Genomic DNA, 16210 nt, shown 5'->3' with positions numbered 1-16210 from the left:
TGTTTATTTACATCATCAGAAGGTCCCTGTGTTACATCGCTGCTATCATGGGGATATTATCAGTCATAGATTGTTTTATATATTTATAAATTATTAGAAGATCCCTGTGTTACATCGTTGCTATCACCTTATACTCCTCTGTCTGATACTGTCCCCTGTAGTTCCACCTTATACTTCTCTGTCTGATACTGCACTTATGGTAACACAATATATATACCTGTCTGATACGGCCCTCTATGGTTACACCTTATCCTTCTCTGTCTGAATCTGCTCTTATGGTTACATCTTATACTTCTCTGTCTGATACTGCCCCCTATGGTTACAATGTATACTTTTTTGCTGATACTGTCCCCTATGGTTACAATGCCTCTCTGACTTAAACTGCTCCCTATGCTTACAACGTATACTTCTCTGACCGATACTGCCACCTATGGTAACACCGTATATTTCTCTGGCTGATACTGCTACCTATGGTTACAACGTGTACTCCTCTTTCGGATTCTGCCCTCTATGCATACAACGTATACTTCTTTGACTGATAACTCCCCTAATGGTAACAATGTTAACTTCTCTGATTGATACTGCCTCTTATAGTTACAATTTCTCTGACTGATACTGCCCCCTATAGTTACAACGTATTCTTCTCTGACTGATTCTGCCACCTATGGTTACAACGTATTTCTCTGATTGAAACTTTCCCCTATGGTTACAACATATACTTCTTTGACTGATTCTGCACCCTTGTGTGGCACGCATACCTCTTACGGAAACTTCCCCCTATGGTTACACTGTATACGTCTCGGACTTATATTGTGTCTATAGTAACACAATTTATTTCTGACTCATACTGCCCCCTATGGTTACACCATTTACTTTGGAATATGGAGCAGTTTACTTTAGGTTGTCCAGATAGCATAGTGGTAAGCGCACCCGCTTCCCAATTAGGCATCCCAAGTTCAATTCTGATTGCAAAAAAAAAATTGACGGATTGAAAATGACAGTACATGAAGTTAAAGTCGGGAAAACAGGAAACAAACTAATCTTTTGTCGTCTTATTTGTTGTTGCTCGAACCATTTATAAATTGTGTTCATACAATTTAATAAAAGTTCAGATTCGCAAACAATCCAAGAAGAATTATTTTAAAGCTTCAAATATCTCTTTGTGTACATGCCCATTTTTATATTGTTTTATACATGCACGTTCCATCAAGGCCATAATCGCATGTTTAGAAACATGTTAAATATTAGCGAAGCGGACATAAACACTTTTTCAAGTTGTTGTCCATGAACAGTTTTATTTCGTTATTTCAGCCTTAAACCAGAGCCGTGCAGACCTAAGCCAGTCCCAGTTTAGCAAGCTGCCTGACATTCCAGTGAAGACTTCAGCCGGCACCAGTAAATGCTTCCTGACCAGTGTGGCCCTCCTGTCCGGAGAAAGGCTCCTACTGTCTGACTTCCACAATTGCTCAGTAAAGCTTGTGGACACCACTACCAACAAGATGGTGTCCCAGGTGAAACTACCAGGTAACCCTAGGGACCTGTGTCTTCTGCCCGGAGACAGGACAGCCGTCACTCTGCCTGACGAGGGAAAGATACAGTTCGTATCTACTCAGGAAAATGCCACATTACTGGATCTTGTTAAAGTAGATGGACAATGTTGTGGAATAGATTTCTGTGATGACAACTTGATAGTGTCCTTCTACCACCCAGTCAAGGTTGTGTTGATGGACATGAAGGGAAAGGTGAAGAAGAGTGCGGACAAAGACAGCAGTGGAAATCCTTTGTTTAATTGTCCTGATTATCTGACAGTGACCAGAGAAAGCCAGACTCCTCCGGTCATATATGTATCAGACTGGGGCACCCACACCATCACCAAGCTGAGCATGTCACTAGAGGTGCTCCAGACGTACCAAGATCCGATACTGAGATCACCACAGGGTCTGACAGCCATTGGGGACAACCAGCTGCTCGTGAGTGGGAAGGGCAGTGACAACATTCTGTTACTGGATACACTCACCAGCAAAGTAACCCAACTGCTGGGGAAGGAAGAGGGGATAGAGAGTCCATGCAGTGTGGCTTACTGTTCACTGAAGAAGATGATGTTTATCATCTGCAGTCAGTATGGCAGACCTGAATTGAAGAATTTCGTGAAAGTATTCAACTTAGTTTAGATCAAGTCTGTCAATTTATATGAATGAAGTCTGTATCAGGTGTGAAGTAATTGTAATGTTTAAGAATAATTTTAATGTATAATATTATACTGACAATACGCATATACAATGCTTAATTGCACATATCGCGCAATTCAATTACTGTGAGAGTATTTGACGGAAACTTTTAAATTATTTTGAATTCTAACAGTTTTCATTAGTGACAAGTCGTGTAGTAATGTGTTATAAGAAAATAATATACGAGTATGGGAATGTGTATTTTTAATTGAAATGTTAGTAGGTGATTGTGTATGAAATATACTAACAAGTTGGTTTCTTGCTTGAACATGTTTAATCAAAAAATGTAATTGTGTAATAGAATGATTCAGAATATAGACTATAGAGTTATAGACACGGTGTGTCATTTTTCCATGCAGTTTGTATTTAGTAAATATGTTGTTTATAATGTGTTTATATTGAAATTAAACATACAAGTACGTGTCCTTATACATGTATAGTGAATGAATAATTCTACAGAAGTGTGAATTGTTTCCAAAAAGATGGATTGAATTGTTTGAACAGATATTGACCATAGTTAAATAGTTTCCTTATATTTCAATTGATTAATAAAACAGACATTGACCAATGTGCAACTTATTTTCTTATATACTTATTGAATAAATTATACAAACATTGGTGTACTAGATGTAACTCATGTCAAAAAAAGGTTTTAAAGTGACTCGCTCATGTTTTTGGACCAAAACATATTTCCCATTAGTTTACTGTTTGAAACCTTAATTACAGCAAAAGATATAATTAAAGTACAGTCAAATCCCATTGGCTCGAATTCCTTGTTAGCTCGAACTGATATAAACGACCGATTTCATTATACTGATGGAAAGCATTACCGCTTGGCTCGAATTTTTCGAGGCTCGAGGTATTTTCGACGGTCCCTGGGGGTTCGAGCCAACGGGGTTCGACGGGGTATTTAAATGAAATTCTGGTCTTATTTGGCAGCATAATTAATGTGAACCCCTCTCCCGCTGGCACAGTCCAAATATTTTTAGAAAATCGATAATTTGGCCACTCGAACACATTCACAAGTTTCTGAATTTTCAGTCTTTCTAGTTATGCAATAAAATATATGAGTTTTCTGGGAAAGTTTTTTTTTAATTTAGCAATCAATTGAAAAAGATGCGTTCAATAATGACGTCAACGTTGTTTTGGTGTCCGCTGTCGTAATGTTGACGTCAAATAGTGATATTTTGAGGAAATGAATGTCAAGAGAACGTCATGTATTCTTGGAACAATAACGAAATGTTATAGTAACGTTAAGCAAATGAAACGGAAAGATGTTGTTCTGTATCAAAAGGTGTTTTTGATGGATTTGCATTAATGATTTATAAATGTATCGGTTCGTGAACAATGGAGATTATGAATGTACTTGTACACACGTAATGGTAAAACTATGATTTATTTGACCTCGCGATGATCTTCTAAATATGAAAATGTTACATAGCAGTTTTAAGATGTGTTATATACATGTGGTTAATAACCTCATAAACACTTTTAACATTCCTGAATTATAATGATGCTCCGAGTGGGGATCAAACATGTGACCCTCTAATCAAGCGGATGATACGTTTATCACTCGACCTTCACCACTGATTAAATATTTCACTTTTCCGGTGTCAACTGCATATTAATCATTTTTATTTTGAAGTTTTTATTGATTTTTGTTTCATCACATATCTGAATCTTTTTCAATAGGCATCGGTTGCTTAATCAATTGTTAAAATGGCAGTCTTGTAAAAACAATATTATTTCTGCGGTCTCTGTTAGATTTCGATGTAGCTTGAAAACACTGCTGGGCCCTCCTCGAGACACACGCACAAAAACGTGAAAGCATGCACATACACGCACATCTGCAAATCCGCTTTATTGCGTGACGACATGCTCGCAAAATCAGGGTTAGTGGCGCGACTAAAACATTTGCTCGAAAACGTTATATATGAGTTTGTAGCGAAAGAGCCATTCTCAATAACAATAATTTCATTTTATGTTATCCAACTGACTTAGAATGTAACTCCATTTGCTTACAATAATCATATTCTATCAACACAGCTAATCCCATTACAGTCGCAACTCGTTGGCTCGATATCTCATGGCTCGATATCCTTGTTGGCTCGAACCAAATTAAAAGGACCGATTTTTATTTACTCTTTGTTCATATAAATTTCGATCGGATGGCTCGATATCTTGAGGGTCGATATTTCTCCACGCTCAAAGTCGTTTTCGCGGCCCCAAACAAGAATTTCACACTTTGATTTGTTTGCTTGGGTCGATGTCATTTTTGCGGGTTCAGTTAAGAATCTCACACCTTGATTTGTTTGATTGGCTTCATTTAGCACAAGGCGCTAATCGATTAAAATTGCTTGACTTATATTATAATTATTATCGAATTTAAATGGTTTAACAGTTTGAATAAACATGCCATCACTTTAAGTTCTGTCTCTTGTTATCCATCCCTAAATTACTATGCATTTTGATATAACTTTTAAGCTATGTTTGTGTTACTCACTGTTTACAATTGCTTGTTTTCGCATAAATGTATTTTTATTATAAATGAAATAATCGAATAAGTCATATTACGAAATTTAGGGTGCGTAACTATGCCCAATAAATACTCTTCCTTATCTTGTTCACATTAAGTGGCAAAAGAGAATCCTTAACATATTTAAACTCATAGCGAAAGAGGGCATCACAAAATGTTGACATTCAGAGACAAGAAGGACACATAGACATGTATATTTCATCATAAAAGAGAACATCTCAACATATTTAGAGTCCGACACCAACAAGACACCGAAACATGTATATTTCATCATGCAAGGTGACATCTCAACATGTTCACAAACAGGTACAAAAAAGTCTTCTGAACATGTTAATTTCGTGATGAAAGGTAATATCTCAGTATGATCACATTCAGAGACAAAAAAGACACCTTATCATTTCATTATCATAGTAAAATGAATAATCTCAACATGTTTACTTTCAGGTATAAAGATGACCGCTTAACATGTTTGTTTGTTTGTTTTCATTACAACATGATCACATTTAGAGAGAAAAACGACACCTATTCAACTTTATTCTCATAGTGAAAGGAAAAAGTGAAAACTATACACTTTTATGTTTATTTCATCCTGAGAGGGAACATCCCAACATGTTCACATTCAGAGACAAAAAAGACACTTAAACATCTTTATTCTCATAGTAAAATGGATAATCTCAAAATGTTTACTTTGAGGTATAAAGTAGACCGCTTGACATGCTTATTCTCATAACGACATGTTCACATTTAGATACAAAAAGACACAAGTTTTTTTTTCTCAAATTTAAAGGAAAGAGTGAAAAATACACTTTAACATGTTTATTTTATCATGAGAGTGAACATCGCAACATGATCACATTCAGAGAAAAAATATAATGTGTATTTCATCATGAAATGGAACATCTCATCATGTTCACATTCAGGGACAAAACACTCTGAAACATACTTGATTTGTTTGTCTTAATGAACTTAAGAGAAGAATTTTACCCAATCTTTACCAAACTTCAGTCCGCTTTTTTGGTAGAAACCAGTTATATTGTCCTGTATGAAAGCCTAAGAGAAGATGCCTCTGGTGTGGCTTGAACCCACGAACGTATATGTGCGAGGTGGACTTCTTAAAAATAAAACCACTGTCATCTTGTGTTAATGTTTATTTGTATTACTATAGCAAGCTTATTTTACTCGATATGTATAATTTTACTATCAAGAATAGTTTTGTTTTAATTGAAGGTCAAACTAGGTCACTTAGTCAAAAACAAGAAAATTACGTTTCCCTCGACGTATATATTAAAACCAAACTAGATATGAATCTTTCGAACGCTTTTCGTTTGTGAAAGATGTAGGTTAAGTGATTTCTGAATCATCTGATAACAATCGGTCATCAGGCCAACCAAGGCCAATATTATGTCTTACACTCTGTCATCCAAATGTATACATAACAAGTTATTGTCAGCATTGATAGTCAGCAAAGATTTTATATCGAACTCGAAAATGTGTAATTTAATTCATAACGCAGAAAAAAATGTTTAAAAATACAGACGAGTTGGAACTCTGCTTACCGAATTCCTATCGAATCACTACGAAATATTTTTGAATATTCTTTTTGTTACGAGCCAAAGTTAAGTTCTAATATTTTGTATAAACTGTTTAGCTATGTCATGGGGCAAAAAGACTGGAACAACGAGATTTGGGCATTATCCTCGTGTTTAAGCCTTTAAATGGAATTCTCACCAATAAATTAAGAGCAGATTTGCCGTTGCCCTTATAAATTTAAACATTATGTCATTACGAGTGCAAAGTTACTTGCCATGTCAAGGCAATAATAGGATGCCGTTGACAAATCATCAGTCTAAAACTCAAATACTAACTTTAGATTTGAGTTTATTAAGTTCTTTCATCGTTTCATTATGCCGTGCGACTGTCAATCACTGCATGCCCTCCCCCTCCTCCCAAGGATATTTTGACGTGATTTAAGTCAGCATTGGCACTTAAATTGTGCCTTTGCATATGTAAACAGAAGGCGTGGCTATATGCAGCTGTGCAGCTAAAGCTTAATCTTGAAGAGTCTTAGTTTAAACATATTTATTGAGGAAAATAACACAAGACAACATATATACATCAATGAAAAACAAAGAATTTGATCGAAAGCATAGCTTATATAGATCATTTTCGTATGCATGTATACTTTACGAATCAGAAAAAGGTTGTCGCACAAAATATCATTTATTGTATTTACCAAGAAGATGAATATGTCTAAAATAAATGTAGAAGAATAATGCTATTATGAAATTTAAGTATTGTAATAAATCAAACATAGAGCAAGTTTTAAGTTGAGCGGTACTACAAATGAATATTGCTATAGTAAAATGTAAATATTTTAGTAAGTCAAACATATAGATAAAATGAGTTAAGCGCTCATAATACAAAATCATTAGAAACAGTAAAATATTATGGGAATGATGTGTCTCAAAGTAAACAGATTAGATGAATTTCAACGCACACATAAGCTGTTTAGAGAGTTAGTACTCAAAGAAACCTCTTGGTAGAATCAATGTATGAGTAAACAATAGAAAAAAGCTGCGAGTTGACGGGATCAGTAAATCGAACGTTACCCTTTAGCAATAAGTCGAGCGTGATAGCTGTACCAGGGACGAGCAAATTTATTGACTCGAACATATCCTCTCTGTAGGAGGTATAAAGGGGACAAAATAACATAAAATGGCGGACAGATTCAGAGTCACCACAGAGACAAGCTTGTGAGGAAACAATATTCTTCCGGTAAAGATCATAATTAAGTAGACTACAGCCTAGCCTAAGCCTAGTGTGATGGACTTGTAAACGCCTAGGTCCTGTGTTAAAATAATGAGGAACCTTAGGAGTATTACTAATCAGCCTTTTAAAACTTTGTATTGAGTCAGCGGACTTGAAACTTGAATCGAGAGTATTCCAAGCACGAATGGCAGACGGAACAAGAGAGTTATAGTATAGTGTGGATCTGCAATGTATAAGTGGAATATCCGAAGAGTTTCGAAGATTGTACCTAGGATCGGCTGGGCGTAAAGGAATGAGATTAACAAGGTATGTAGGACTAATATTGGATTTGATTTTAAACATAAAAATAAGTTTGTGGTTGGTGCGGCGATCTGAAAGGGGCTGCCAGTTCAGGTCACTGTAAAGTTTATCAATAGAAACTAGCTTTGTTGCACCTGTGACGATTCTCGCAGCCTCGTGTTGTATTTTGTCAAGTTCCTGCTTTTCCCCTGCAGTGCAGTTGTCAAATATAATATCGCCGTATTCAAGCAATGGTCGGATAAAGGTCATATAAATTGTCTCAAGGGTGAGACGATCAAGAGTAAACTTGAGCGAACGTAGAATATTAACACGGGACCATGCTTTGTATTTGATATAATCAATATGGGCAGACCAGGAGCAGTCACTAGAAAGAAACATACCGAGGTGTTTATGGGTCGGTGGAGTTTCCTGGAAATTATCATCGAGTTGGTTTTCTGGGGATTAAAGGAGACTAACCAAGTATCGGCCCAACGGCTTATCTTCTGTAAGTCCGAGTTAAGAACAGAAGCAGTATTGTTAGGGGTATCGACTACCATAGATAGGCTAGTGTCATCAGCAAAAAGACTGATGTTAGCTTCGATGTCGCGAACAATGTCATTAATATAAATGATAAAGAGCAAGGGTCCTAAAATGGAACCTTGAGGAACACCTGCTTTAATGTAACGAAGGGAAGACGAAGAATTCTGAAGTATAACACGTTGTTTGCGGTGTTGTAGGTAACTACCAAGCCAGTGTAGCAAATGATCTCGGACGCCAATTTCGAACGAAGGCCTCTATGCCAGACACGGTCGAAGGCTTTACTTATATCACAAAATACGATACGCACCTCCTTACCGTTGTCAAGTGCTTCACAGAAGCTGTTATATATAAAGGATAGTTGATTCACAGTTGAATCACATGGTCGGAAGCCAGACTGAAAATCCGTCAATATATTGTTATCTACAATATGGTTAAACAAGTGCTTATAGACTGCACGTTCAAAGACTTTGCCAAGTGAGTCAAGTAGAGATACAGGTCGATAATTAGCGACAAGATTAGACTCACCCTTCTTAAAGATAGGGCAAACATTAGCAATCTTCCAGGAATCAGGAAAGGATGGAATAGACATCGAATAATTGAAAATATCACTAAGTGGTTTTGCGAGGACGGCAGATAGTTCAATAAGAACACGATTATTAATCGTGTCTGGACCTACAGCTTTCCCTAGTGGCAAAGAACGAAGGAGAGGCTCTATATCCGAGGGACTAAAAACGACTGTTGCTAGTAGGGAGGATATATGGTAAGTCGGTGGTACAGGTTCACTGTTAGGCTCTGTGAGATGTGTTTGATTGGCGAAAAAAGTGTTGAAAGCATCAGCCTTATCTGCATTGCTATGAATAATACCAGATTCAACAACTAAAGGTGGAATCGAAAGAGAACCAGAGTTAGGGGACAAGAATTGTTTAATGGTAGACCACCAGCCTTTGGAATGTTTCTTTTCGAGTAGAGATTTAGAGATAGAGTCAATATGCAAAGCCTTGGCTTCTCTAATTTTAGAAATAATAAGATTCCGTAGCTCTCTAAATTTCCTCCATGTAGATGGTATGTTTGACCTCTTCGCCTCTTTATATAAGCGTTTGCGACGACGAATGAGCCTCTTGATATCCGATGAAATCCATCTTGGTTCTTGAGGTCTGATAGTGATCATACGATTAGGTATATAGCGCTTGGCACCATCAAGAATAGTAGAAGTAAAACGAGAAACCCATGTATTAAGATCATTGGAGCGAATCGAGTCCCAATCAAAATCTTCGAGGTGTGCTCTAAATGTATTGTAATCACCACGGTCATACAGCCATACAAGACGACGATAAGAAATTAACTTTGGCTTACAAAACTTAAAGAAGACAAAAGTGGGACAGTGATAGCGAACTTGTTGATCAAACAAGGGATCTCCAACTTCACAGAGAAGCAAACTTCTAGTATTTTTTAAAAATACCAGGTCAATAATAGACGAAGAATGTTCGGTAAAATGAGTGGGCTCATCAATGCATTGGGTAAGACCATATTGCTGACATAAAGACACTATTTTAGGACTGATACAATATGGAGTAGCATTCAAGTTAAAATCACCCACCAAAACAATGTTAGAAATATCAGTGTTTACAGCCGTGTCAATAGACTCCTCAATACGTGAATCCAAGACAGCAGAAGTGTTTGGGGGTCGATAAAACAATCCAACAAGCATCTTCAAGTTAGGTTTAATAGCCAACTCGATCCAAATGCATTCAGTGTCCAGAACTTCTAGATCAAATCTCCTCTTATAAAATATATTTTCCTTGACATATAAAATAACACCTCCATAATTGTTGGTTGCCCGATCTTTGCGTTCAGGAGCCTGAAAATGTGGAAGAAGAATATTGTTGGTGTCAACTGACTGTGATAACCAAGTTTCCGAAAACGCTAAAACATCGAAGTCTAGAAGTTCAGCTTTGATTATATCAAGTTTTGGTAATATGCTTTGGACATTGTAATGAACCAAGGATAAATTATGGGACAAATCTAACGATGATCGTGATGAGTGATCTACAGGGCCTGGATTAGGATGGATGTCACCACTCTGGTTAAGAAGTACTGCCAACCAGGTGCAAAGAGTATATACGGATAGTGTGAGTATACAATTCCTAATAAAAGTGTTATTACACTGGAACACTCGGCTTCCTGCTAGGTCATACTTCTTGGATTGCAGACCACGGTATATCTTACCACAGAGTCTAGTGTCTAGTGACTTTAAGTTCACAAGCACTGAGAAAGCGAAGATGGTGTTGAACAATATTACCAGGGAAAACAACAGGGTTAAGAGACGAGTAAGTCTTGATCCTATGTCAAAGGTTTGTTGAGTAGGGGAATGAACAAACTCAAGGGGCATATTTAGGTTATATGTGAAACAAGTGTACAGAAGAGACGCAGTCGCATAAGGAAGTATACAACAGTGCGGTCGCTGAATTCATATCTTTTTACAGAGTAAAGTGTAATATCTTGGAGACACAATGAGTGAACAAAAATGGAAGTAAAAAGAAAAACGGAACAAAAATATAATGTTCCACGATACATGATAATGGTGAATTGGTCAAAACAATAGTGCATAAAATATCTTACAAATAGGACTTGTATTGTTTTCTCTTAAAATTTGGCAACAAAAGTACTTTATCTACACTATATATATTATAGTTATGAAAAATATTATGTTGGTATAATCCAAATGTTTAAAAACAAGTAACAATATCTTCAATATTTTATGGATATTACCAAATATATCTTTAAGGCTATATTTAAATATCAAGATCGATAATTTATATATCTAAACATAGCTTAGAGTGAATAGCTTATTATTTAATCAGTACGATGCATGTTATACCAGTTTATAAAAAGCATATGGTGACATAATAACACTGCTATTTTTCAAAGAATAATAACGGATTATCTGTTCAGTCGTCACTAAGATAATTTATCAGTATTACAATCACTTTATAATAATAAAAGATAAATGATATGTTGAACATAATTGTTTAATTTAATATTATAGGATCACGGATGCAGAACGGCCAGTAACACAAGATTACAATGAATATGGTACAGGTGAACTCGCCAGTTGACGAGCAAAATAACGATCGAAGTATACTGCAGAACAAAAAAAGTCTGTGTCATATGACGAAAATGTGTATTATTTCTGCACCGCTGAGGCATAGGACATTGCAGGTAGAGCAGCGTACAGTTCATCAGGACAGTTAATAGCATGTATTTTGCCTGCCTTGTCCTTAATAAGCACTTTCCCGTCGGACGACCAAGCGCCTAACAGGGAACCAGTTTTGGCGTGTCTTCTAGCTTCATAAAGAAGAGAGCTTCGTTTTCTGGTGAGGTCTTCGTTGACGTAGACATACGAGTGCTCGCTAGACTTTTTGAGAGCTGATCTACGCTGGTACAGTTTTTGCCTAGAGCGATACGAGACGAACTTCACGATGATGTCGCGCGGCTTTTTATCGTTGCGCACCGGCCCAACACGATGGCTGCGGTCAATTTCTTCGATCGATAAGCCGCTCGAGACAGCATTAGATATGCCCAAAACGATGTCGTCAGTATTTTCGCTAGTCGTTTCTGCGACACCAGCAACACGCAAGCAATTTCGCCGACTATATTGTTCAGCTTTATCGGCTTTATTTTCAAGCTTAAAGACTTTGCTTTTAAGTTCTGCATTTTCGTATTCCAGAGCATTGATGCGTGATGTTAGGTCAGCATGAATACTCTTGACAAGAGGAGGCACTAACTTTGATATCAGTGTCTCAACCAGAGTGGACATGTCATCATGAAATGTTGCTGATATTTGCTTTGAGACATAAAACAGATCTTCTTTGGAAAGTGCACAAGGGGCGATGCCACTGGTATCTTCAATATGTACTGTTGTGTTTGATTCAGACAGTTTATACTTTTTGGTGTCGGCATCGTCCATGGGTGATGATAAGTCCCTTTTGGAGGCCGCCGACTTAGAAATCGGGGTAGATGTACTATTTGGGTTAGACATAACTTTCGCTGCGCAGTGTAGTTTAATGAGCGACCAGAACTATGAGCGCAGAAAATATTCCTTTGTAATCCTCTACACTATTATGTACTGATGTATTCAAGTTTTTACATGTAACAACAGCTATCACACATGTATGTCGTGGTCACAATATGAAGAGTCTTCAGCGATCAGCTACGATTCTTCACTAATCAGTTTAAAATCTAAACGTGTTAAAAACCTAGCAGTGCCATTTTTGTTCGCATTTATAAAACATGAGTAAAACACACAAAAAAGCAGTTTAATTCATCGTCTATTTAATTGTTGATTTATGATTTATGCTTTAGTTATTTGTTTTAGCATTCAAATACCACAACAATGTACGAAATGTACATATAAAAGATGCATTTACTCGTATATTTTGTTTCAAGTTATCATTTCATTGTTAAAATTACAATATACTATCTGTTATCATATATGTATATTTATGCCCCCTTTTGAAAAAAGTGGGGTATATTGTTTTGCACATGTCGGTCGGTCGGTCGGTCGGTCGGTCGGTCGGTCTGTCTGTCGGTCGGTCGGAATACCAAATGGTTTCCGATCAATAACTTGAGAACGCTTTGACCGAGGGACCTCATACTTGGTATGTGTATTGGTCATCACCAGCAGATGAACCCTATTGATTTTGAGGTCAGTGGGTCAAAGGTCAAGGTCAGTGTGACCTTTACATGAAAAACGGTTTCCGATCAATAACTTGAGAACGCTTTGACCCAGGAACCTCATACTTGGTAGGTGTATTGGTCATGACCAGCAGATGAACCCTATTGATTTTGAGGTCAGTGGGTCAAAGGTCAAGGTCAGTGTGACCTTAACATGAAAAACGGTTTCCGATCAATAACTTGAGAACGCTTTGACCCAGGGACCTCATACTAGGTAGGCTTATTGGTCATGACCAGCAGATGAACCCTATTGATTTTGAGGTCAGTGGGTCAAAGGTCAAGGTCAGTGTGACTGTAAGCTGAAAAAAGGTTTTCTGATTGTCCATATTTTATTTTGTCCAAATCCTACTAACAATTTGGCTCCCAAGGGGGCATAAATGTTTCACTAACATCTCTTGTTATCTAATGATTTTATCTCATTTAGCGCTTCATTTTTATGCTTCCGTTTTGTTACCATTTGAAATGAACACTATACATCGAGTGCTTAACCAAAATCTTTTAAATGAAAATCCGTTGTAAAGGGCGATATTTGACCCACATAACAGCCCCACTATCAAACTAAATGGGTCTGAATTTATGTAGAGAAAATATAGCCCCGCCTCTATGTGCCACTCACGGAGCATTATTGAATCCTTTAAATTGAAGAGCAATGGCTCCTTATGAAAAGCAATGAGTTTTGTAGATATCGGGATGCTGAACAAAATGAATCACTTATAGTGTTAGCGATGGGTTTCATACATAGCTAATACTTGCAATGTTCAAATAATGCTTGTTAAAATTTGAGGTAAGTGTATTGCTGAATTATAAAATGTGTCGCCACCATGATAGTTTTTATTTTCTTTGGAATAAAATAACAAATAGTATACTATTTGACACAATGTTTTGATTCGTGTTTATGGTCTGTTTGTGATGTTTGCACTGGTTCAGAGTCTAATGCACTCTCCTTGTGCATCTAAACTGGGATAGTGTTTGCCCTACATTTTTAGTCAATCAAGGGCGCTAGATCTTCAAAATGTTTATTTTTTTATCTATTACGAATCGTAACATACAATAAGGAATAAAGTCCCAGAACCTTTGTATCAGACTGAGTGCCCTAATTTCATACAATAAGGATTAAAGTCCTAGTTTCTCTGTACTAGAGTGAGTGACCTTTTTTCATTCAATGACGGCAATGCTCTAAAGATAATTATAACGAACTCATTTAAAGGGTCAAAACCCGAGGATGATGTGAATATGTATATATCCAGCATTTTGGATAGTGACGTAGTATTATAGTAAAATACAAATATTTGAACTTAACTTTTACTTGTGACAAATAAAGAATATAAAAAACGTTTAGTAGTGATTTGATAGATATTCGGAAAACTGAAACTCGTTTGCATTATTTAACCTTATTCCTGTGTTTTCAATTAAATGGCCCATTTTCTTTTCTGACTATGGATGATAATAGTAGCTGGTTGTGTACAAAGGAGACATGAGTTTTTTTACTGATGGGTTGTCCCTGTAGTTTGCATTACATTATTTAACAAACGACCTACTATTATAGCACTGACATGACAAGTTACTTCGCTTTTAACTTGACATGATGTTTATACGGCCTTTTTAAAATCTATGTATTAGATTGAGTGACCTATTGTTATATGATACGGACAAAACTGCTCTAAAGGTGGTCATGAGGAGCGCAATAAGGCTAAAAACACGAGGATAATGAAAAAAATGTATTGTTTCCAGGCTTTTGCATAATGAGCTGGTTGTATAGTTTATACCAATTATTTAAACTTAATTTTGATTTGTGACAAAAAAGACTATAAAAAAATGTTTCGTAGTGATTTGAAACTCTGTCAGCAGAAATTCAACGTAATTCCTGCGTTTTGAATGAAATGACCAGTTTTCGAGTTCAATATTAAAGCCCTTCTGCCTATGAAATATGACATTAATTTGTTACAAATATCTGGTTATGTACACATGGGGATGATAATGTTAAGCATGCTCTTCCCTGGGTTAGCCTCATGGGATATTTTTTATCAAATGTTATACTGTAATTCTTGACCTTCATATAACAAAAGCAAACGTCGTTCTAAAGATTCATAACGATTTTGGTAAAAAGAAGATGTCGAGGAAAACAGGCATTATTCTTGTATTTAACTTAATGACGGTGACCTTCAACTAGAGCTTTTCTTATAATGAAATGACAAAACTCGGCTAACAATTAGCTTGCTTGAGTAAAAAAATGAAAGTTTACACATATTGAAAGTGGTATTGTGTCTAGGTTGTTCACCCCTCACCTTAGATGTTATAGAATCCATCCCGACCAGAGTTATCTTCATTTGACCTCTCATTTAAGAAGTTATGGATTCCAGCCCCACCAGGGTTATCTTTTCTTGACCTCTCATCTAAGAAGTTATGGAGTCCAGCCCCACCATGGTTATCTTTTCTTGACCTCTCATCTTAGAAGAGATGGATTCCAGCCCCATCAGGGTTATCTTTTCTTGACCTCTCAGTTATGAGGCTATGGATTCCAGCCCGACCAGGGTTATCTTCTCTTCACCTCTCATCTAAGAGGCTATGGATTCTAGCCCTACCCATGTTTATCTTTTCTTGACCTCTCATCTAAGAGGTTATTGATTCCAGCCCCACCAGGATATCTTCTCTTGACCTCTCATCTAAGAGGTTATAGATTCCAGCCCGACCAGGGTTATCTTCTCTTGACCTCTCATCTAAGAGGTTATGGATTCCAGCCCGACCAGGGTTATCTTCTCTTGACCTCTTATCTAAAAGGTTTATAGATTCCAGCCCGACCAGGTTATCCTCTCTTTACCTTTTAAACATAAAATTATCATTTGTTTCTACACAGAAAATTGAGAAAGATTTTAAAAAAGATCGGATGAAGTTACTTTTCAACCAACTTTTTCACAATCAAACAGGACAATATCGCCGGTTTGTTCCAAGTTTGATAAAGATCGGTCAATTTTCCTAGCAAGTTTTTCGCAATCATAAGTTTGTAATCGTGACAAAGACCAACAACTTTTTTTATGGGATTTCAATAAATATTTCTGAACATAATGAACAGATAAATGTCTATCAACAATCGCTAAATTATTAAACCACATTATGATAACCTTTC

General features: G+C 36.7%; 1 protein-coding gene across 1 annotated transcript in view; it reads left to right on the top strand.

The window, feature by feature from the left end:
- The window catches only part of LOC128217327 (uncharacterized), a 7039-nt gene extending 4204 nt beyond the window's left edge, over positions 1 to 2835 (top strand). The window contains exon 3 of the mRNA XM_052924411.1: positions 1312 to 2835. Coding sequence (XP_052780371.1) covers positions 1312 to 2171 — 860 coding nt within the window. The 3' untranslated portion in view covers positions 2172 to 2835. The remainder of the gene's footprint in view (positions 1 to 1311) is intronic.
- The last annotated feature ends 13375 nt before the right edge of the window (positions 2836 to 16210 follow it).

This window comes from Mya arenaria, chromosome 14 (assembly GCF_026914265.1).
Source record: "Mya arenaria isolate MELC-2E11 chromosome 14, ASM2691426v1".
Taxonomy (NCBI): Eukaryota; Metazoa; Mollusca; class Bivalvia; order Myida; family Myidae; genus Mya; species Mya arenaria.
This window is presented reverse-complemented; position numbering and strand designations above follow the sequence as displayed.